Below are 25,020 nucleotides of genomic sequence, written 5' to 3' on the forward strand. Positions count from 1 at the left end.
TTAAAATAGTATTACTTGTTCAAGCTCCAGAAATACTAGGAAAACTTTGTTCCCTGCTTTGGATTTGAAATTATGTCCATCTTTATCATCCAAGGATGCACAGGGAAACCTAGAAATAGCCAGCATTTGTTTAATGAAAATTCTCCTAATGCAATCAAATTACCTTTCCATGGGAAATGGTGATAAAATTTTTGTAGTGCCTTCAGGAGGAGATTTGCTACTAGCTGTCCATTTTTTGTTAAGAAAGATACAATGGACAGTCAGGTTGTGAGGATTTGGATCATACTGATAAAGACACAATGGACAGACAGGTTGTGAGGATTTGGATCATACTGATTTGCCTCCAGTGGCGTTGTTACAGGCTTGACAAATATCATGCCTGATGACTGAGGTCCAGAGTGATGTGCAACTGTCTGTTTTCACTTACATTTACTTCTGCTTTGTTTTGTTGGTGTGGAGACTTAAGATCTCATTACTTTCTGAGCCTGACACTTGCTCAAGCTGTGAATAACTTTTCTGCCTTGGAGTATCCTAAGAGGTCTGGGTTGTTGCCTTCTTCACTGGCAGGACTGGTGTGGAAGGACTGAATGGAAAATCCTTAAGTGCTGACCTTGCTCACTTTTATTTCTGCTTTGGTTGTCCCTAATGACATCTTTAAGTGCACCCATCCATATGTGGGATGATAACACTTGATAAGAATAGGCTTGAGGTGATGTAGGTTTAATGGAGGAAGCACTGGAGAACCTACTAAGGAGTACAATGTGCTCTTAATTAGGCTGTGAGCTTGGGCATGTGTGGTGTATTGTTTACGTGTATTTTCATTTGTTTGTTGGTTGTAGTTTTAATTTCAAGTTATTTTTCAATGTTTAGGGCAGTTTCTTCCAGTCTTTCTGGTTAAGAGTTAGGACCATATTTCCTGGATGTTGGTTATTGTTACTGTCTTTGCCTTCATTGAAATTCACAATTTTGTGGAATGACAGGCAAGAGACTGCATTTTGTTACTGCTTCCTGATTTAATCTACATCTTTATAGGAAATGTGATCAGGAGAGAAATCTTGGGGGTTTCTTTAGTTTTAAAACACCTCATTCTGTTAACTGATCTAGAAACCTACCTGGAAAATTACTCAAATTTAAAAATAAATAATAATTGCATGCAGGCATACTTGGCTGCACAGCAAGATCTATTTTTAGAGAAGGTTTCTGCCCTGTTTTTACTTTGTTTTAGATTCAGAGTTTTACTTTCATTTGAGACATCCTAAGGAATTTTGGCTTATTTTCCAGTCCTTCATAACAAATAAATGCATGCATCCTCTGGATCAGATTTCAGAATTGTTTTTGGAAGGGAAACCATGCTTATCTTCAGGTAACTTCAGGTATTCCAGTAATTCCTAAGGGTGTGTTTGAGGTTCTGCCTCAGCTTGTTTGGTGTTTGCTTGTGGGTCTTGTAGTTGGAAAGGTGAAGTAGGTTGTAGGAGGCTGCTGCCATGTGAGTGTGACAACTTGAAAAGTGATTGCAACCTCATGGAAGAGGGTGTTCTGATGAAATGATGATTTAGGAAAAAACCAAAGCCATCCTATGTCAGTCTAAAGTAACATCTAAATTTTGGTGTTTTTTTTTTTTTTTGCACTAGCTGATGATTACAGCAACAGACTGTGAGGCAGAACTCCTGTACATCTCTCTCAATTCTGCCATAAGCTTGTGTATTGCCTTAAGACACTTAAATTGTCTTTTACTTAGCAGTATAGTGGGAATAATGTTGCTTTACTACTTTTCTTAGAATCACTGACACTAGTAGAGCACTCCTAGGACACTGGATAAAGGGTTCAAAATATCAGGGTCATGTTAAAAGAAATCATGTTGTAGTTGGAATAGAGCCAAATGTTCAGTCAACTGAAGATGACTAGTCTAGGTACACCTGAAGTTAAAAACATTGCAGAAAGAGAGGGGCCTGAAATGGGACAGGTGAAACTATAGGTATGGTTATGCAACTCCTTATTTCCCGGTGTTCTTGTTGATTCTTGAGACTATGAGCTTTTGGCTTATCTCTCAATGTCTGTAAACCATCAGAACAACACTGGTGAAGTTACAATACTTCAGAATATTATTAATACTGGCAAAAGGGCATGGCTGGATGTGGTACCCAGATAGGGTATTTGTATTTGACATATTGCATTTTAACATATCCACTGAAGTGCACTTGTATTGAAGAATTCCTGCACGTGTTTGTAGCAGATAGTGAATCACAGGGTCCACAGCATTGCTTAGAGTACTGTGTGTTGGGAGTTTTGGGAGTTAGCAATGACAAGTCTTTATCACTCATTCATTGGTAAGGGTGTATTTGTGAAAAAAGGTTAGTGTATTTTATTCACCCCTGTGTAATAGAAAACATATCTGTAGAGTATTCCACTTTATTCATAGAGATGCTTTTTGGCTGCAGATATTTATGTAAGGTTGTGGGAGTTTTCATTTTCACAGTCCTTTAGCAATGTTTGTATTTACTCAAGCAGTACAAATAAAGCAGGGATGCTCTTTTGTTGGAAAGTCTTAGCCTACCTGTTTGGGATTGTTTCTGGAGAACAGACTGCTAATTCCAGTTACAATTTTCTTTAAAACTTAACTCAGCTATTACACCCCAGTTTTATTTTTGGACAATGTAGTATACAATATGAAAAATATAATTTATCAATGTCTATGTTAAGATGAAAATGAAACATTAGGGTTATGTGGTCTGAAGTTCCACACAGCACTGTCTTTGGATTATATGTGAAGATGAGTGCTTACATTAAACTGGTGCTCTTTTCAGAGGAGGTAAGATGTAAATTCATGATGCAGGTATGAGGCTTGCTCTCTCACAGTCCACTGTTAACAGGCCTGCTGTTTTCTTGTGTCTGTATATAGGTAGAGACCTTGTGAAGAAGAGAATTGTACTCCAAGCAAAGAGGCAAATAGAAAATTCCACAGGTCACAGAGAGAAGTAGGAAAAGTCAAGAAGGTCCTTTTTTGTGGTTTATGGGTGTTTAGGTGCAAATATTTGTTCAGAAATTCACCTGAACAAATGAAAGATGCCATGAAAAATGCAATGAACAAAATCACATTCTTCTCTGATAATTTTCTTCACTATGTTTTGAAGTTGTGATGCAAAGCTTCCTGTGTGTCTCACCTTGAGCTACTTGTTACCTCTCTTTGTTCACGTCTTGTTCACCTATCCTTTCTTTTTTCTATTTTTTGAGGGACTTATTCTTTGCCTTTGCAGGTTTGCTTGTATTCTTTGAGTAAGTGAGTAAATTCAGAGATCTCTCAGGGATTTAAATTCATCAGATGATGATAGCACTGTCATTTTTCTTCCTTTTTCCCCTCTGCATTTTGAGTTGTTCTTTCAGGACAGGCTCCTGTGGCTATGTGGATGACAGTGTGCACCGATCCTCAAAGTGAGACTGTTAAGGTTTTTGCTCTCTAGACTGTGATGTTTGTTAGGTGGCCTGTACCATAGTACTCAGGTCTTCTCTTTCAAGCTTTTCTTGCAGGATATTTCAAAGCTGTCTGTTTTAAAGTAGAATAAGTGATAACAGGGAGGGAGAAATTGGGGGAAATGCTGGATTCCATACCAAATGAAACTCAAAGAAGTGCACAGCTTGTTTGGCAGCATTAGGTTCTCTAGTGCACTTTGCAGCACACTTGCTGTGAACTGAGAGCCAGAGACCTTTTGTTCACTGTTTCAGAAAATTTCAGGCCCAGAACTCTGGACAAAACAGTATTTAGACAAAAATCAGTGTATAGGCACTGCTCTGAAAGCCATAGTCTCCCTTCAAATTTTGAGTTTTTTGGACCATACTCTCTACTGTTTTAAGGATCAAAATAGGATCAAAGATCTTAATGAATGAGATACTTCAAATTGTGAATTATTTGTTCTAGCACTCGTTCACAGGCTGTACCTTCTGCAGAATTTTTCTGGTATTTAGTAACAAAGTGGACATATTTTTCTCAAGTAGGTTTGTTTAGTCTGTGTTTAATTTTTTTTTTTTTGTTTTGTCCCCCTCTAGATTCAAAATCTTTACTGATTATAAACAAGACATTCTCTCATGCTGGTGATAAGTCTAAATCTGCCTTGGGACAATTGCCTCTTTCTTAGCATGATGTCAGTGGAAAGCCTGGAATTACTGCCACACAGCAGTTTGCTTTCTCAGCTAGAAAAGCATTGTTGATTGTCAGTGCTTGTTAGGTCCTTTGTATCCTAGAAAGTGGTTGTGTATAACATAGAAGTGACATCCTTTGGTCAAATGCCCTGACTCTTTGTGGTGATACCACAATCAGCAGGGTATCATGGTGTGTTCATGGCTTGAGAATATAAAACATATTTTACTAAAGCTAGGCCTTGATCAACTGGAAAGATTTCTTCCTGCTTTCCTGCTTTCTACTGCTGTTTTTTTGTTGTTGCATGTTTGTGTCATGCAGAAGTGAAAATGAAACAAAGGTACACAGGTTTTGGGCTGAGACAGATGTATTGGTTGTCAGAGAGGTGTTTCTGCGTGTCCTAACCTGTTCCCCCAGCTGTGTTTTGTGGTTAGAGTAGTAGCCAAAAATATGTCTGGAAAGAATCCAGCATGAGGATAACACTCTTCTCTTAGGAGCATGCAATCTGTATATTTTTTTAAGGCAAACACCTAATATATATTTCTATCAGTTGAGTCTTCAGGAGATTAATATGAAGGGAATCACTGCCCTCCTAAATTTTTCTTCAGCATTTTCCTCTCTTTGCTTAATTGCTGATTGTACTTTTTTTAAAAATAAAACAGTCCTATCTCCCTATGTGGACTTAGTATCTGATTTATAGAGACAGGATTGTCTTGCATAGTGGATTTTATGAACATGTAATTTCTTATGTCAGTGTAGCATTTCATTTAGCATGCTAATAAAAAATGCATCAGTAACTTTGATTTTGTATCGTTTGGGTTTGGTTGGGTTTTTTTGTTTGTTTGGTTTTGGGTGGTGGTGGTTTTTTTAGGGTTTTTTTTGAGTGTAAAAGTCTCTTACGAACATTATTACTAGTCTGAAGGACACAGATTCTCCCACTTCCCTTCCCCTCAAACCCTGTATCCCTGCTTAGCTAATTAAACATCTCTGTACTAGATGGCTGATGATGCTCTAACGTGTGTGTACAGACTCCTGGCCTGTTTGCTCAGTCCAGGTAATTGATACTGTGCCTGAAGTCTGATTTGAGCCTTTTGGCCAAGAACTTCAGCATCATGGCTTCAAAATAAAACTGCATGACTTCCACATCTTAATCTAGTGCTCTTTTTACCTTATGAACCACCTGCCTCTTTTCAGTAAGACCTTCATTCATCCCATTTTCCCAGAAGGAAGCTTGCTCCTTTTGTCTTTGCTTTCCTCTTAGAGGGATTCCCTCCAGCTCTGCCATCAGCTGCGTGACTGGGATAATGCTTGTCCTGACCTGATGTCACAGCTGCAGGGGAGCACATCAGCCCCTTCTCAGGTTGGAGCCAGCTTCTAAAGATTGACTCACTGCTGCCATATGACACTGCATGGTTTGCCAAATAACCATTGCAATTTTTCTTGTTCTTTGCATCTGTAGGTGGCCTTGAATGAGGGGAAGTAGAAATACAAATTTCTGCATAGCGCCTCTGTTATGGACTGGATATATGCATTGTTCATGCCATATTCATCCATCTGAAATCCTGTGGATGTTGAGATTGGAATGGTGGAGACTCTATTTTTTCCTGAAGCTTTAAGTAAATAAAACTAATACATCCAAAGGGATTTTTTTTTTGTCTGTAAAGCAGACAAAAGGTGTTGAAGTCTGGCCTTGTCCTTTTAATATGCCTTCTCCTGCTGTACCTGGTAGAGACTATCACACGTTTGCTGCTGAATGGTTAGAAGAGGATGTGTGCCTGCACCTCATGCAATTCACTTCAGAATTTGGCTTTTTAGCTTGGTTTGTCTTTATTATCAGCTTTTCAACTGAGATTTGGGACCTTTTAGTGTTGTGATGGAAGTGCCATGGGTCTGTAATGGAAGAGGAGCCTATGGCAATAGCATTGCCAAGTCTTTTTTTCCTATGCTGTGTTAGAGAGCATTTAGGGTGGCTAAAAATGGATATAAAAAGATACTATTTTTAAGTAGGACTTTCTTTGTCTCAGTCTATTGTAGTAAATTTAGCCTTTCATAAAAGTTGTCAACTTGAATTAAAATAGCGTTAATAATAACTAATGTATGTATTGCTTAAATGTTTTTGCTGAGGTTTTAAAAATGCCACAGATCACTAAAATGAGGGAAATTGCTGGGTAAATAACTGGTTTCAGTTTGCTGAAGGAGCAGATCAGCTTGCAACAGATTTTCTTCAGGCATAGACGAAAAATCGTGTTTATTTCAGTGTAGTTTATGGCAGGTTTTTTTCAAGGAGAAGTTGAAAAGGATTGTTTTCTTCTTGGAAAATGTAAAAAAAAAAGGAAACTTGATGTTGAGATCAGCTATTTCTACTGATGTAGTGATTCAGAATCTAAAAAGTCACCTCAGGTCATAGGCTAACAGTAATTCTTCCTTTTGTTTAAAAACAAATTAATTTTCAATTAAAAACATGATTAATGTGAAACTGAAACATCTAGTATGTAGTTTTATTAGTAACATTCTCTAAATCTTCTAAACCTGGGATGTCTGTAAATGGAATTCTAGTTTCCTTTGAAAGTAACTTGGTACCATTGTGAGTTTAGAAGATAATTCTAAAATGCAATTCTTTAAAATACTGCTTTTTGGGGGGGATTTTTTTTCTGTTACTCCAAGTCAGTGTTGGAGATTAGGGAAACATTAAATTCTGGACTGTTGTCAGCCTTGTTCTGGTCTGGGTCTTAAAACATTTCAGGGTACCTTGTGTACTGGCAGCTCTATGTATGCATGTGTTATGTGTCAGTGGGGCATATATGGCAGCTTGGAAAACTTTGTTCCAGAAGGAAGGTCCATTTAACCATTCATTTTTTGAATGCAGACTAGAAATAGACAGAAATATTTTGAAGCAAGATAGACTGGAAAACATTAGATGAGCTGCACTCCAGGGTCATACCATAGACTGGAAACCAGTTATGTTAAATTCTGCCTTCTTATTTATGAAGAATGCTGTATTTCCCTTCAGTATTAAGAAAGTTGCTCCAGCTCTATCCCAGGGGTGAGGTTTTATGGTGCAGGTGAGCTGAGCCAACATCTTTGTTTCTGCAGGTTTCTGAACCTTCCTGCACCTCAGTCTTGTGCCTGTTCCTTAGCTGCAGTTCCAACACTCACCTGACCCATCAGTGATTTAATCCACATCCCTAAAGCCACAGAATATTTCTCACTTCTTAAAATATTTGTCTTGTGGTGTTGTAAGAAACTGAGTCTGCCCAAGGAGATGTTGGACAGGCACCTGGCAGTGAAAACAGGGATGAGGGCCAAGTGGATCTGGGAAGGGAAACTGGAGTGGGTCACTGAGGCGTCAGAGATTAAGAAGTCTTTTTACAGCTTAGGCTTCTTTGAACAGTTTGCTGTCTTGCAGCCTTTGGGAAGGAACTGTACTTATCTATCTGACAGAGTTGCTAAAAAGACTCTGTAGTGTGTGCATTCAAGGCATCATGGGGTGTGAGAGATTTTATAGGAACAATCCTGCTGACTGTATATGGAATATACTACTACTTTGGCCATGAAACTTTATTTCTCAAGAGACAAGATGTCATAAAGTTTTGGATTGCCAGTGGTGGTGGTGACTCTGCCAGTCACATACCAGCTCTTCTGTTGAAGATGGATAAAGCACTCTTAGCAATTTTGTGGTAAGAACAGGGCTCTCTGAGTCATTGAAGGTTGCTATGAGAAACCCAGTAGTGTTTCCATAGGGCATAACAGTGTAATTATAGAAGCTTCATTTGAAAATGGGTGAGGTGTCAGTTATTTGTAGCTCTGCTTCAGAGCAAGAGAAACAATAAATGTGGAAATGATTTTCTCTGCATTTGCATGTGGTCTTCCAGCAGATAGGCTTGGGTTTGCTTTTCGTCTGCTGGAGCTCTTGCTGATCTGGGTGCTGATCTGAGAAGCAGCAATAAAGGACATTCCCTATCAACCCAGAACAATTGCTTTGTAGTTTGGCTTTTGGCTTTTGCAAGGAAAGCAGCAGATCCAAGAATCACAGAGCACATTGCATGGGGGAATGTTATTAAACAGTGAATGCCTCGCTATGCACTGCTTAAAAATTTTGATAAAGCATTGAAGCATTGAGAGGGAATAATCCTGGAACATTTGTAAGGCTGTACATAAGAAACACTGTTTCATTGTAGAACATCCCAGCAGATGTGCTCCCCATCCCAGTGGGAGACTGCCTGGCAGGAGATAGTCTGTAATCAGATCCCTGCAGCTCTGCATTGCTCTGGTGCGTCTGTTCAGAATCTAGCAGTGTCTTGCTTCATTTTATGGTTCATATTGCTTTCTGTGGGATGGATTTCTTAATCTGAAATGAAAATTGGTAAACATGCAAGTCCAAAATAAAGCTTGTGAGTTGGATTTATAAAAACCAATGTTACTGGTTTCAGTCAACTGAAAAATCAATTTAACTGTTTTTTTTTTTTGGATGTGAGCTCTAGCTTCTCAAGCTTTAATCAACATAACATAACTTCCCAGACTTTTTTGATAACATTGATTACAAGACTGCAGAAAGTATTTAACTACAATTAGCATTTGAAGCAAAATCGTAGGGGTTGGAAATTATATTATTTTATTGACATTTTGCTCTTAAAGGGGGGAAAAAGTCCATGAAACTTGTTAATAATACCTCCTACCTACTTATCCACTAGAAATAAAAAATTATATGCATGATAATGAAACAGACCAGATAGATAATGAAACAGACCAGATAGGCTTTGCAGATAATTTGTAGCTGTCTTAGAATACGGAGGGTAGAATATCTCAGTCTACATGGATAGGAACAAGAAAGAAGTGTTAGAGATTTCTTAAATTTAGTGCTATGCTTTGATCAGTCCTGAGACCAGGGGAAAGAAATTTTGGGTTTGTTTGCAGGCCCCTTAAATGTCACATTTGTGAGGGATTTTTTTGTGGCTAAGTTGCTTAAGGACTTTGTTTACAGTAGGGATTTGACAGGAAAGAATGGAATATTTGTGTTCTGGGTTATCCATCAGTAAAATGTTGTTTATTCCAATTCTTAGGGATAGATTCTGGTAGGATTACTGTGGTATTGACACTGTGGGGGATAAAAACTAAACTGACATATTACAGATCTCTCAGGTGCATTAATTTGTAAAATTATTTGCTCTTACATGATGATTGCCTTTAGAGATTTGAATTTTGCAAGCTTGCTGTGGAACATTCATCCACTCACTTCCATGTTAGGGTTATTAAAATTCTTGGAATGGTGTATGCCATCCCTTTGCACTGTCTTATGGCCTTGTGGTTTTATTAATTACACTGAATTCCTCATCCTGGGAATGTCGTGAGTGGGTTATTATTTTTTTTTTTCTTCCTAGATAATCCTAGCAACATTTCCATATTCTGTTTTGACCAGTGGCACAAGCATTACACAGCCCCTTTAACAAGAGAAATACATTGCAATGGAGATGTAACGAGAAATAGCAGCAGCAGTAAAACAACTCTGCTGTGACTGTTTACAGGTATAAACAAGGCAGTATATTCACATGTATTGTAAATCTTGTTTTATGCCTTTTTAGAAAAGAAACAGACTGATTTCAGGCAAACATTTGATTGTGAAATATATATTAAGTATAACAGATTTTTTTTTTTAAAAAAAATTATCTTGCAGCATTTTAATCAAGCAGCCAAGTAGTGAGTTGTTAGGTTGACAATCCAATGAAATCAGCATCTGTCAGTCAATATTTGAGGTTTTAGAGTCACTGAGTAACTAGATTTCCCCATGTTTAATTTAGGTATTTAATTCTTTTAATAGCCATGAATAGAAATTTTGTATTCTGATATTGTAATTTCTGTATGTTCATCATCTTTGTTTCATGCTGTCATTCAGTAGAAGAGTAAGTGAAGAGTAATATATAATTTTAGTTATTTGGAGAGAATTTTCTTACAATATCATTAGGTTACCTAATTTCAGAAGCGTTGTATGAAAATACTTTATATAATACTGTATTTTAACCTTTTTCTCTAATGTTTGTTGTGTGCATCCATCTGCTGCAGATCAAATGTAATGTCAGTTTCAAGCAGATGCTGAACTGTTGAATTCATTGTAATCTAGCTAATAGAGGTAACAACAAAGCAAATAGTTTCCTCATAGTAACCTGTGATTATGTGCTCTGTGAATAATACACAGTTAATGGAGAATGTATTAAGGTGTCAATGCAGCATTAGGCACTGAAGTACTGTACTGTCTTATGTTCCTTGAATCTAAGAAGGAACTGGAATATCCTGATCCTCTTAAGCTACTGAATTGAAATCCTGAAAAAGATGTTTTCATGTAATTTGTTTTAATAGACTTTGTAAGCTCAAGGGGATGACTGACACTGCAAGATTATGATGTTACCTTGCCAAGCTGCTTACCAGAAAAAGCAGCAGAATTCTCCTTACACAGTTTGCAAGCAGGCTTTTTTAATACAGATGTTGAACCTTCAGTACAGATGTTGAGTTTTACAGAGGGAATTATCAGAGTGGATGATATGTTGTTTTTTTCCTCTGATTGTTCTGCTTTTTCACCTCTTCCAAAAACTCTTAACTGGTAAATATTGAGCTTTCATACAGCTCTGGAGATACTTTGTGAAGTACTTATTTGACAAAAACAAGATTGTACTGAAATAGGCTTGTCTAAATATATAGTAGTCTTAGGCATAGAAGGAAAAAAGTAACTACGATAACTATAAAATTTTACATCAAAGTTATGTTAGGAAATGACCTCAGATTACTTTTGTCTTATTATTACTTTTGTCTAGAAAGTGCAAAGCATGCTTGAGGGAAGTGTGATTGCAGGACTCTGACCTGTATTTGTCAGATTTAGCAGAAGCTGTCTGCTAAGCAGCACATCATCTACTGAATGCAATCATATTGCTTTCCCAAATCCACGTTTCTGAAATGAAGTACAAAATGTATGAAGCTGATATCCTTCAACCAAATCAATCTTTCCTCTGGCTATTTTGAAAAGTTTGCTGTCTTGCTCTGAAGATCCTTGTGTTCCTTGGGAAGTGCTGTAAGGTGAAACTTGGCAGTGGGAAAGAAGAACATCCAAAGGGAAAAAAACCCACACCAGCATTCTTTCTCTTGTTTAGTCATGCATAACTTTAGCTTTAATTGTATGTGGATGCATGAGCTCTGTATGAGTGTTCATCTAAAAGATACAGATTTAACTGTGATGATGAATCTTCCCTTTTGATTCTCATACTTTGTAGATTTTGAATCTGAGCTTTACAAAAAAAATCCCTTTTGGGTATAGGTTAGGTAAAGGTGCATTTAAAGAGGCATTGAGAGTTTTCTGTTGAGGAAGAGAAGTAATGGGATCCAAGCAGTTTGACAGTTACTTCATTTATATAACTTCCTGGGGTTGAAAACAACAGAATAAAATTAAATATAGCACTAGGTACCAAGTAATGAGAATATTACTTTTCCTCAAAAAATCCACACTAATTTACAACATTTGTTGACTTTCTTGATGAAACATGAATACTTGTTCAATGGAACAGCATTTTCATAATTTTGTAGAGATCAGAGTTAGAAGCAACCACTATCTGGTAGTTGTACAGAGGGCATTGAATGAAATATTCAGAATTCCTACTTAAAATAATTCGTGTTGCTCCTTGAATATACTTTTCTAGATTTTTGCAACCCTTTTTCTGTTCATTCATTTTCATTTGCGATCATTTTAACACATTGATTTTTCATGTTTAAGAAAATAGAAGATGCAGCCATTGGTAGCCATCCTCCTACTGAATACTTCTGTAACTGGCAATTTTTAACTATTATGGATTTCTTAATAGAAAGGTTGTAGTGTCCCAGTCATGCATGAGGAATAGCATACTGCTATTTCTTATCCCCACTTCAAAATTTTGTATTTTAATATAACTACTATTTCATGTTCATATTTATATGAAATAGACATATTTCATATGTCTAGCAGGAGCTGGGCCGGCATGAAGAGAGAATTGTGAAGACATGTATAAAATAAAACCACTTGGGCACCAGACTGCTCTGTGAATTTACCTAGGTGCAGATCTGCCTTCCTGCCTTCAGCTCACCCACCAGACCATGACTGTACCTGGTGGACATCTGTGTCTTGCTGGCCTCCTTGCTTCTGTCTGGACAGGTGAGCAGTCAGCACTTGGCATATTAATACAGAGCAGATCAAAACCATCATTCACCTAACAGGGCACGCCTGTATGCTGCTGATCTTGAGTCTTTGTAGTGAAACAGTAACTTTCAGAAGTCTTTGCTTTGCTCCAAACATTTATTTAAAGCTCCTGACTTTCACTAAGGCTTCTCCAGTGATTCTTCATTATCAAGGTTGCCTCTAAAGCAACCACTCGTTGAGTTAGTCTGTTTCCATTCTATTATATGCCTCCTTTAACCCAGAGATCTTGACACGGTCATGAGGAAAAAACATGGAACTTGGAGCAAAAGAGGACAGGTAGAGGGAGGAAATAAAGCTGTTCCTAAGGTTTGCATCTCTTTGTTGCAAGGGCATAGTATCCCTGATCTGCATCTGGACCTCTTGAGTGGTGGTGGTGAGGTGACTGCAGGTCCTCAAACCAGTCTGAAATCTTGACCTCAGCACATTTGAGGGACAGCCAGGACTAGAGTTTGGTTCTTCATCCCAAAGCCAAAGACTGAGAAACCCAAGCTGTTTGAAAAATGCAACTCCTGTCTTTTTGCTTTATTAAATATGCACACCCACATCTCACAATCCATCTCACACCTGTGAGATGCATCACCAGGAGCTCCCTCTCTGCTGCCACGCACTGCACTTGCACCAGCAATTCTCAGCAATTCTCAGGTTTCTGACTTAAATATGTCTTGCTGTCCAAAAGACATCATTCTTGTTTATGAAGCTCTTCTGAACTTTAAAAACTGATGACATCTGTTTTTGCTTCATCTCCCCTTCCTTTCTTTTTTTAAATGTTATTGTTTGTTTCCAGTGTGGTAGCGTGTCACATACAAAGGTGTATTGGGATTTTTGAGGAGAATATTGAAAGTTCAATGTATGTTCATAAGAAAGTATTAAAGAGCCTGTGGGCAGATATTGGAGATAATTAGGAACTAGCTGGAACTGCTGCAGACTCGAGGGATGTTTGCAGGCTGCAGAATGTTCCTACGGGAAAGAAATTGCTCTGTAATTACAGGCAAGGTCAGAGCAGTCAGTTCAATGGAAAAGAGATGGTGAGAGCTGGGGCGCCCTCCCATGAAGGTCTTGGATTATTATTAGTAAGACACAGTTGTTGCCACTTTTTGATGAAGTGCCTGGTGAAGTATACATTGTCTAGGGCTTTTCTGTGCTGTGAGGATTGCAGCCTTTTCTTGAGAAAGAAGATTGACACTTATAAGTTTCAGAAATATATTGGTCACACTTCACGTTTCTTTGAATCTCTGAAGTGTTTGGTTGTGTTTTTCAGTGGTGTAGATCTCCCAACTCTTTAAAAGGCTAGTACGTGTTATTTATGCATTTTCATTTCCTGAAACAGTTTTTTTTCAACATCTGTCTGGAGTATTTCACCTCACTTCTGTTAATTTGAAAATGAGGCATATTTTCTTCGCTAATGGGTAGCTTTGGCTCCAGGACATCCAAACCATCTTAAATTCATCCTCAAAAGGGAAGACTTTGCTTCTTTTTCTTCTAAGGACAATCCCCTGAGTTCGGAAATATTCTGTGTCCAAACTTTATTATGAATAGTCTTCAAGTGGCAATACTAGTTGCGGTATTCTTCCCTTCTGTTTCTCACTTGTTTTGTACCTTTTCCAGTTTGCCAGTGCGCCTGAATGTGGGACAGCCCTGAGGCTGTAGCAGGGATTGATTCTACTTAGAAGAGCAAAAACTTCGGGCACGGCTCAAACTGATTGAAATTCATTGCCACAATTCCTAACCCCTTTGTGCATGGTGAGTTCAGGAGGGGTAGCTCTCTTAAAATCAGTTGCTTTTTTTGGAGAGTAAGTTTTCAGTGAGATCAACTTCCAAGCCAGATGATTTTTATTTCAGGCTTTTTAGAAAAGTTGTTACTCTTGTTAAATAATTTTCTTTCACTTTTTTGATGGGATTGTTTAATGAATTTTGTTAATTTAGAGATTGGACTAAATAAACAACAAATTGTATCCTCTTACCAGCTTCTATCTCTATAGTATTTAGCCTGTAATACAGTAACTCTGTTACATGATGGAGTAAATTTTGTACTGTAGTGTTCAGCAGTGACCTTGGAGGTTGCTCCCACAGTCCCCATTTGATATCTGGTGGGGTCATCTGCCATCAGCTTGTGCCAAACCTGTTGTGGCTGGCACTTTAAAAATACTTTGCTATCTTCATGGACACTGATATACATTTTTTCCTTCTTAGACTGCAAAGGGAGGGAAAACTACAGTTTCCTTTCACCTTATGCAGGTTTGGCAGGTAGAGAATCTGGCTAGGCTGAAAAATCCTGAAGTCTTTTCAGACTCTTTATCTTCTATTTATTTCCTTAAGATGTTTGTGCCGTCAGAATCTTCCAAAAGCAGGCTGTGAGTCTTTATTTGTTTTGGTTTCTTGGAGATAATAATTCACAAATAGTGTGTATACACTTCACTTTTCCTTCTTTGCTTCCCTTCCCTTCCCAGTCCCCTTTTATCCTTGCCTTCAGATTCTCTGCTCTGCAGCCTTGAAGAGTAGGGGTTTGAATAAATATGAAATGCTGAAGAGCTTGCTGCAGTATTGGTACATTTGACTGTGCTTGGCTTCTTTCTGTCAACAAAAGAGACACCTCAATGAAAGACGCATGAGGACAAACAAATATTTTTCTGGTTGTCCAACTGGCTTAACACCCTTTTAGGATAAGTTAATAGGAACAAAAGATAAAAATGATGAATTAAATATTGACACTACAATAAGAGAGCTAATGTTTATAAGCTCATTTTAAAAAATTAATACCTAAATTTTCTGTCATGCAGAAACATAACTTGCTGCTGGGTTTTGCATTTGGGAAGAGCTATGCTTTCAAAGCAAAATGAAATAAAATAGTTGTGGATCCTGCTTTCCTGTGTCACAGGTCTAATATGTTTTTGTCTCATTAGGTGTCTGTACTTAAATGTTTTACATCACTGGGCTTAGACTCAACAGTATTAAAGGATGAGTTCAAGTAGCATCTCCCTTTGTTAAAGGGAAAATTCAGAGAAAAGATATTTTCAACTATGTTTTAAGTAAGAATGAAAGTAGAGAATTCGTTGATATTTATTGTCCTAGTAGTGTCAGAAACAATTTCCCAGCAAAATCAGATTGTGGTGCACTTCTGTGATTAGTCCTTGCACTGCTGTGGAAGGAAAGGTGCATAAAATTTGATTTTAAACAATCTTCAGTTAAAAATTTAGTTAGAATGAGTTCCAGCTGGAAGGCCAAGTTCTCTTTGTATGGTGAGCCCAAACTGACTTTGGACTAGTAGTCGGACTGTGCAGGTAACACCCAGCTCTTCTATCATGCTTTTTATCCTCTGCTATTACACACTTCACAACACAGGTGGAAGCCATTACCCTGGTGTTCCATGATGGGAAGAAACAAGACAAAGAGCTTGGTTTCAAAATATGAAAATGAGCAGAACTGTGAGGCTGCTGTAATGGTGGCAAAAAGGGAGTGTCTAAATTACTGATTTTTTTTAGAGGGAAGACTAGCACTTGAATCTTTTAGTTAGGTTATTTCTTAGGAAAGATAGAGTGCATGGAAATGAAGAAGGGAATGGAAAGCATTAATATTTAATATATGTAATCTTAATTCAGCCTGTATTTTGAGTGTTTGATACTATAGTCTTAAAAGTCTTTTTTTTTTTCTTGTCTCTGAATATAAAGATAGTGTCGATCCTCAGTGATTCAAAGGTAAAATATTCTCATAGGTTGTATTGTATTGGGAAAGTATTTGAATAATGGCTGATTTTCTAACTTTTGTAGTTATTTTAGATTTTCATCTCTCCCTGACCAGCATTTCTAATGCAGTTAGGATATTTTTAAGAGGAGAAGCTTTTGGTCTGTCTGATCTTGAAAGTGACGGTAAATGGGAGTAAGGTGAGAGAAGGTTATTGACCAAGATGCAGATGAGTCCTTTTCTCAGCCTTGTTAATCTTATATGCAGTGAATAAGGACAGAAGTTGCACACAGATTTATGCAAAGCCACTGTATCTATAGTTACCTGTATTTTAAAATCCACTTGTAAACTCATGATTCTTGTACAGTTCAAACAATTCTGTTTAATGCTTATTTCTGCTCTGATATTTCAGAGACTTTGTTTTCTCAGTAAACATTTTTTTATTTATTTCTGTGTAGCATTAGTAAAGGCTTGCATCATAATGCTCATGCTGCTAAAATAAAATGTCAACTTTTGAATGCAGATGTCTGTTAGGAAGATGTCAGTGGGTATGGAAACAATGGCACTGATCCTTTAGAGGATCATGTTTGCTTAGAGGATAAAGTTTGTCTACAAACCATTGTACTCTGAAAGTTTTTTTGTGTTTTCCTATATATGAACTTTCTCTGGGCTGTAATTGATAAGCACCAGAAATTTGGAAAGGTGACATTTGTCATATCATCATCTTGCCATGATGAAAATGAAAATTAATAGCAGCCATTATTTTTAAAACTTCAATGAGGTGTAGTGCTGAAGAGGTCTGGCAGTGACTCACCAAATCTCAGGGACAGTGTTTCTGGTAAGTCAGCCAACTGTGTAGTGTTGTAAACTACTTTACAACTTTGCCTTTGTGTCTGTAAATTTGTTTTCTTATCTAGTCTCTTTTTTTAAACGAAATTAATTAATATGTCTATGCTAGAATGAAATAAGTGGTTAATTACAGGAAACATGAGGTTAGTATAGTGCTTTATGTAATAAAGACAAGACCATTTTTACAGCTCTGCTGAATATTATGAATGCAGCTCTGAATTTAAATGAGCTCTCTTTAGCAGTAACTGTGTAGATGCAATAACTGTGCATATGTGTGCACTTTGCATACAACTGCTGGAATATCCTGAATGGCCTTTTGCTTGGTCTTTTGTGCTTTATTTGTATACACTCTTCTGTACAAAATTGACTTTGGGGAATTTTTCTCCCCTTTTTTAAATGGAGATTTAAGCAGGATTTGAATAGTTTTAAAATTCATCTGTATTGATTCAGACTTTAAAGCTTTAATTTTGAAGTACCTTAGATCTCTTCAAAGCAGTAGTTTAAGCCCTGGAGGAATCTTCCCAGTCTCTTTGAGACTGATAAGTTCAGTACTGTATTTTCATGGTTTGGAGCATCTTTTCTGTGAGGAAAGTCTGAGAGCTGAGACTTCAGCCTGGAGAAGAAAAAGCTTAAGGAAATCTTCTTCTTGTGTACAGTTGATGGGAGGGAATTAAATGAGAGAGACAGGCTCTTAATGCTGCTATCCAGTGACAGAACCAGAGGCAATGAGCACAAACTGAAACACACATGGTTCTCTCTAAACATCAGGAAACACTTTTCTGTGAGGATGACTGAGCACTGGCACAGGTTGCCCAGAGAATTCATAGGGTTTTCATCCTTGGAGATATTCAGAAACTGCCTGGATACAGTCCTGGGCAACTGACTCCAGGTGACCCTGCTTCAGCACAGTGGTTGGACCAGATAATGTCCAGAGGTCCCTTCCAGATCAGCCATTCTGTGATTCTGTTTGTCTGCCTCGGGGTCTAACCCTGTACCTGCTCTATCACTAGCATCTCCCTTCCCCATCTTCACTTGAGAGTTGTGAAATCTTTAAGAATTTGCCCCAGAGACTGTGCCCAGGAGAAAGCTCTTCCCTGTAGAAGTGTGTTTGGAATAGTCTTCCCCCTCCTCTCCCCCGCCAAGTATCCTTCCCAGGATATCCTTCCCTTCATTAGCTATACACGTCCATTGTGAAAAGTTTGGGAATTTTGGAAGTGAAAAAGAAAACTCTGTAATTCGTCTTTGTGTGTCTATCAAATACAAATATACCAAATGTGTATGTTCTGAATAATGTTTTTTTCTATATATAATACACTGTGTAGGAGGCCAATATAAAATTCTTAATCATAATACTTCAATTACTGTAACAGTAGTACCAGTATCTTTAACTTGTTTTGTGACATCTTTTATTCACTTTTTTCTTTTTATGTGTGTGTGCTTTGCCTTGCAGAGTTGGAAGAATCCAGGGATTTCAAGTTTTGAGTAGCGGCGTCTCACAAGATTACCACACCTAAACTGAAAAGGGAGATGCAGCTCTGAGTACCAGATTGGTGTGTGCACTGCATGTACATGAAAACATACATGTTTTTGTCATCACGTAGACTTGCTCTGGCATATTCCTGAGAGCTTTGCAGTTGATGAAAATTAATTTGATAACCAGATGGAGCACCTTCGCAGCACAGGAATCAGTAATCTATGGAAAGACACCTGCCAGTAATGTTCAGCTTTCCACATGGTCTTCACGGGTGAAAAAAATCTGCAAGAAGAGAAAGAAAAAACACCCTCTGTGCAGAAGAAGCCAAATAAATACCTCCACAATCTAAATCGATAGCTGTGAGGGAAACAGAAGAATCAAGAGGGCAGAGGAAACTGATTTAGTTCCAGCAGAGGAATAATGTATGGTCTTCGGCACGTTTTGCTTTGGGCTCAGTAGATTGTGAATGGACAATAAATGGTGACCTTCTGCTGAGCAATGATGACTGGAAGTAAATAAGTTGAGGAACTATGGGACAAGTCTGGGCATTGAACTGAGCAAATCTCGCCATCCTTCTTGAGTTAACCAGGTCATCAAACTTGCATATCCTTTCTCCTCTCCTTTTTCCTCTTTTCACTTAGTGTGATATAAATACTAGCTAATTGAGCTCATAAATGTTATTCAAATAAAACGATTGGAATACTTCATATGTTTCCTTCTTGTACAGCTGCAAATGTTGTGTCTGGAACTATGAATCTGTGCTGTAGACAAGCATCAAGAAGGAAAGATCCTATCAAACAAGCAAGGAAAATACCTAGAGAAATAGTGAACCCAGGAAGTCAGATTTTTAATGCTGCTTCACTTTCTTTTTTAGATGATTATATTTCTTCCTTCCCTGAATTTTAGAAGATTTTGAAAGAGTGCTTACTTGATGTGCTTTAATTCTGGCATTTGTTTTTTATGGTAGAATGAAAAGTCTGTGATTCCTTGTAGCAGAAAAAAAGGGAAAAGTAAAGGAAAAACAGCTTGACATTTTAGCCCGTTTCGCAGGAGAGAGAACTTCATGGTTCACCTGAGGCAAACTTACCTACTTTGAAAGCTAAAAGCTTTAGAGCATTTTTGATTCTGCTATAAATGAAGAGGGGGTTCTTTTTCATTCGTGTGTGGCAGCAAAAAGTGGGAAAGCAGGCAAGATAGCGTGATAAACAGTTCAGGCTGTGTTGGGTCTCTGGTGGAAAAAAAGTGCTGCGGTGAAAATTGGATTGGCTTTGGATTGCAAAAACTTTTGAGTCCAACGAGCGGTTCAGTACCAAGAGGGATTTCCCAACTGGCCTGGCACACCAGTGCCTGCACAAGTTCGGGTCTGTTGTTTCACACGGTTTGTGTGCCTTTTTTTCCCTTTATGCAATCTCTTTCAGCTTTAGCAGCAGAAATACATCAGATGGAAAAGATATGCCAGAGGGCAGCTTGGAAAAGAGGAATGTCATGTATATACATATATATGTATGTGCGTGTGTTTAAATTTCTGCAACTGAACTTTTGAAGAAAATCTGACTGGAGGAAGTTTTAAAAGCCTTAAGTTACTTGAAACCTACACATTTGCAACTCTTTGTCTCTGGAATTGCATTACGCTAAACTGGAATCTCAGGCTGAATAAAGATTATATCAAGTTGAGCAAAAAGATGACTTAACCATTTCTTGAGCGCCTCTTATGAAGTAGCTGTTTCTCCAAAGGATAAGTGCACCCCCACTCTACAGACTCAAAACAAAAATGAACCTGAATTTTTTTTTAAGTGTTACTTTTTCTTAGCCAACTGCCATCATCTTTTATAGAGGAATTTTTCACTATGCATTTGGTGGATATTTATAAACACTGACCCCATCCTCCTCCCTTTCAATGATCTATCCAGGTCAGTCTTATCAATAAAAAAAAAAAAAAATTGATTTAAATTTTGTGCACTAGACATATTACTTTCTTATGTCAAAAAATAAAATATTTAAAAAAGCATGTATGCAGCAGTGGAACATGGGCCTGTTCTTTGCAGCGATTCCAACATCCTCTGCCTCTCCTGGAAAGGCAGAGTCCCCAAAAGTGAGAAGGAGAAACCGGTGTGCAGGAGGCGGTACTATGAGGAAGGCTGGTTGGCAACGGGCAATGGGAGAGGAGTTGTAGGCGTCACCTTCACTTCCAGCCATTGCAGGAGGGACAGGAACACCCCTCAGAGAATCAACTTCAATTTGAGGGGCCACAACAGTGAGGTAAGCAAATGTGTGTTACACTCTAAAGAAAATGATAGCTACCTTTTTTTTTTTCTTCTTTTTTTTTTGGAATTTTTTTTTGTGGTTGCCTATTTTTTTCTTTTTTTTTTGTTTAAGTATGTCTGCTTGGAATTTGACAGAGTGGTGTGAAGGAGGCTCAAGACGAATCCAAATAGGATTTGGGTCAACTGGAATTTTTTCTGGCAAATTCAAGCCTACACGACTGATGGTGGGAGGTTCTCTGGAAATGTGTCTTGTTTTGGTCTGGCCTACTTACTCCTTCACTCCCCAGCACCTGCCAGTTTCCAAGCAAATGCAATAAATGCATGTTAATGGAAGTTAAAAGCTGTGATAGTTGACTGCTTTCACACGGTAGTGAAGTCTGGCTTGGAAGACTGATGGAAAGGCAGGGCAGTGGGAGAAAAGCTTGCTTGAAGTCTGCCAGATTTTCAGAAGCTGCAAACTGGAACGGCCTGTGACAGGAGATAGCTGTTGTATCTGGAAAAACTTTGTTAGAAAAAAGACCAAGTGTGACTTCTCAGAGAAGTGCTGAGGTGCCTTGCAGTAAAATGCTGTAACTTCAGTGTGCAAAGCATTGCCCTGAGTACAATCATACAAAAGCTTTTCCCTTCATGTTTTCTGAAAGGCATAAATCTGTTGGTATAAACTGGTATTTCAGCTGTGTTTTACCATCTTCCTGGCACCCATCTCTTTCTCCGTATAATGCTTCATGGAAAGTGCAGGTGATGCCCAGTAGCCTAGCAAGTGTCTTAGACTACAGGGTTTGTTTCTGCTTTTTAGTTTGGATGTGCTCTTTGAGAAGAATCTGTTCAAATCAAAGATTTGCTGCTAGGTTGGTGGGTGGAATGAGATTTTAAGTACTGTAATGAAAACCAAAGATACACCAAAGTTACAGTGTGTTTTTTCTTGTCTCTTTTGCTATTTATTGGGTGGACTCTGAGAATGTATGTTGCCCTTTCAACCCAAGCTGCACCAGAGTTTCAGAAGTGTGTATTTTTGGTTCTTGTGTAACATTAGTAACAATCCTCTTTTAAGCAAAAACAGGGAGCAGCAATCAAATACTTAGTCTGAAATAATTGCTTCCACATGCTTTGTGTGTATGGAGGTTTGTGGGTGTATGGTAAATCTTACAGACTTATATGTGTATAGATGAAAGACAGATTAATGTACATATTTGTATCAGTTTCATTCAAAAAAATTACAGCCATATTTTCCCAAAGGGAAGAATGATACTTGAATCCAGTATTTTGGTTTAAATGACAGCTAGTTGTCTGTTTAATTTTCAATTACAAATTGCATATTATTTTTAAGTGTGTGTGACACAACAATCGCTTTTAATTTCTCCATATTTTGTTATCTAAATTTTCAGTGAAGCTGGGCACTTGTTTCTCTTCTTTTGTGTAATATATGTTTTGGGAACAATATAGGGAGTTTCTGTTTCTGTGAAGTCTTATTGCACAACTTGGAAATACAAGACTAGGTTTTAGTATGTGTCCATTTAAGTGGAGAAGGTGCTCATGTGCATGCTGCCCTTTGGGTTTGGCTGGTTTTGCTTTCTTTACTCCATTGGCCATTAGAGTCTCTTTCTGGGTCATTGCATCATTGCTGTGTGGATTTAGATATCCTGTTTGCACATCCTTTCAGCTAACAGTGATTGGCATGAGAGACTCAAATGAAATTAAACTTCTCTATTTGAATCTTTTTGTTGTTGTTGTTTGGGTCAGGCTTGTGATTAATAAAGAGTTGTGTTCCTGTAAGTAGTCCTCCAGGCAGCAGGAATTGTGTAAATGACCAGAGTAGAGACTGCCAATTTATGTCTCTCTAACACAAAACTGATGTGGTGGGATATGACTGAAGGAAGAGAGAAGTGGCTTTAGTGGAACTCTCTTTCTGTGATGAGTCTGTGGCTGCTATCAGATTTCCCTGCTCTCGTGTATTTCTGACCATCGTTGTAAGTAAAAGTTCATTTTTACAAGATGATGTGTTACACAGCGCTCTTCACCAGGCTTACTCAATTTAATCCTTTTATAGGAGAATCCCACTGATTTGGATAGGAATGTTAAAGATATATAGTTGAGTGGACAGCAAGATTCTTTCTTTAGAAAACACCTTTTCTTCTAAGTCAGTCTGCTGAAAGATTCTTGAAAGAAAATATTGAACATCGGTGCTTATTGCTACTATTTGCATAAGAAGTAAATGTTTTGTTTTCTCATTCTCCTGTTAAAAAAAGCCAACAACAACATTGTCTCTATTGTGTACCATCATTCATAATGGAAAATGTTGATTTTGCAAGCAAGCACTTGCTGGTGTGTGTGTCTGATTCAAGCCATGTTTGTTGCACAGAGTGGGCCCTTAGATTGTGATTGACTTAAAACTCATAAGAGTCTGTTTGATTTGCTGGCCAGTTTTAGAAGCATATTGTATTGTCTTGTTCCCAGAAATGGTGATTTATACGTACTTCAGAGTTTATTTATAAGTGGTGATTTAGACCTGTATTTTTCTCTGGGATAAAGCTAGGGTGCCAAATGAAGTTTATTGCTTTTCAGTCATACAGTGCTACTTCAACATTAGTATGTGTTCAATTATTGAGTATAAAATGCTGAAATGAACAGAATGGAAGAGTGACAATATAGAAGCTAAATGTTTTCCATTTAGGGTGTAATTAACAATCTGCTGTGGGCAGAGCACTACATTGTATTTCAGTTTTAAAGTGAAAATCTAGAAGAAGAGGTAATGTGGCAGTGCTGTGCTTCTGGTAAGAATGAGAGACTATTTTTAAGTGAGTCAAGAAGGTGAATGCTTGTGATGGATTTTTGCAATCTTTTTATGACTTCTGAAGAGATTCACTGAAATGTTTTTGGTTTCTTTTCTTGATTCTAATAACATGCCTGTAGCCTATGAGAACAGACAAGAATGAGGAATCCCCAGGACTGAATCACTGATTTGCATGTTATAGTGCTGGATTTGAATGACTCATCACGTTGAACAATAATTGAGAATTAAAAGCATTTTGGTGTGAGCCACACTTGTGTTTCTACAATTGTTTTGCTTAGTTGTTAGAGTTTGCAACAACCTCTTTTTTTGTAGTTACTAAGGAGAATCACAAAATTAAAATAAGCATATTCCACTTATTCTGTGGCAAGGGGTGAAAATATTGCATTTTGTATACAGAATGTGTGACCAGTAGGCTCTGAAGCATACCAGACTGAGTATTTTTTTTATAATGCTACAGAGATACCAACTTTCAGCATCTGATCCATCTTGAGTTTTCTGGGGAGAGATTTTCAGGGGGCTCTGTGCAAGATAATCAGAAAAAAAAGCCCAAACTTAATTTGGGAGGTTTCAATTAGCCTTACAGAGATTTTTCCTTCCAGTGAAATATTTTGCAAATCTAATTGTTTGGATGGTGCTATTGTAAGTGTTTCTTCTCATGGTTTCTGTTGTGTCTATCTTATTAAGATGGTATCAATTTTTATGGCACTTAATGTTTCTTAAATTGCTAGTGCTTAAAAAAAATGTTTTGCAGGTGTACATTTGCTTTTGACTGTGCTAAATAAAAAGACATCTTTGATATATTTAATAAGAATCAGTATGCTAATTGCTAGACTGAAGCATTAAAAAGTATTACAAGTATATACAAATTTGATGCAGTGAATTAAATAACAAGCTGAATACATTATTGAGCATATATAACATTTTTTACTGTAAAGATAAAGGAAATTATTTATTTACATTTGTCATTATTTGAATGTTCCAAGCACATGTCTATAGCTGCAAAAAACCCACCCTGTTTCATTTAGCACAGGTTTTAGTAGATAGGGATGTAAACCTTTCTCAGCTGGACTGTCAAATTAATTAGTTCCAGCTTTTCAAAGGAACACTGTCCTTTAAAAATATTCAATACATATTGGTTTTCATACTACATTAGTTATGGAAGTCTGCACAGTTCTTGGGTTTTTTTTTTGTTTAGAGTAGAAGGTGCTTAAAAATGTTTTTTCCTGGTTTTAAAAAGAAAGAAAGCTTTACTTTATCCTGTCCCATTTTTTTTTTTAGGTTTTATGTATCTTGCAGAGCAGATTTTTTCCAGCAGTCTATTGCTTGTTTAGGAAATATATTTTAAAAACCCAAACAAATAAGTCTTTTCAGTAGTGTTTCTTGGTTTGTAGTGTCACTAGGAAGAATACAGAAAGGCAATACATGGAAACTTGTTTGTTTGTTTAAACTTTGTTTTAATGTAACTGGGATTTGAAAGTTAAATGTGATTTTTATTATGATTCAGAAAAATTGAATCAGCATGTGACTCTTTACAGTATGGATCCCTTGTATCAGATGTTGCTTTCAGACACAGCTGGAACACTTGTTACTGGTGAATAATTAAAAAATCCTGAGTAGAAT

General features: G+C 37.5%; 1 protein-coding gene across 7 annotated transcripts in view; it reads left to right on the plus strand.

Moving 5' to 3' along the window:
• Positions 1-25,020, plus strand: part of TULP4 (TUB like protein 4) — a 150,334-nt gene that overhangs the window by 8,125 nt on the left and 117,189 nt on the right. For 4 of the 7 annotated variants that reach the window (XR_010358749.1, XM_064413428.1, XM_064413430.1 and 1 more), the window contains exon 2: positions 18,322-20,604. Coding sequence is in view for 6 of the 7 variants with exons in the window: in XM_064413428.1 (XP_064269498.1) it covers positions 20,353-20,604 (252 nt within the window). In the remaining variant the exon portion in view is untranslated. Of the gene's footprint in view, positions 1-9,527; positions 9,655-12,133; positions 12,300-13,949; positions 14,085-18,321; positions 20,605-25,020 lie in introns of those variants that run through there. The other 3 variants (XM_064413434.1, XM_064413431.1, XM_064413432.1) reach the window with 3 other exon arrangements.

Source organism: Passer domesticus, chromosome 3 (assembly GCF_036417665.1).
Source record: "Passer domesticus isolate bPasDom1 chromosome 3, bPasDom1.hap1, whole genome shotgun sequence".
Taxonomy (NCBI): domain Eukaryota; kingdom Metazoa; phylum Chordata; class Aves; order Passeriformes; family Passeridae; genus Passer; species Passer domesticus.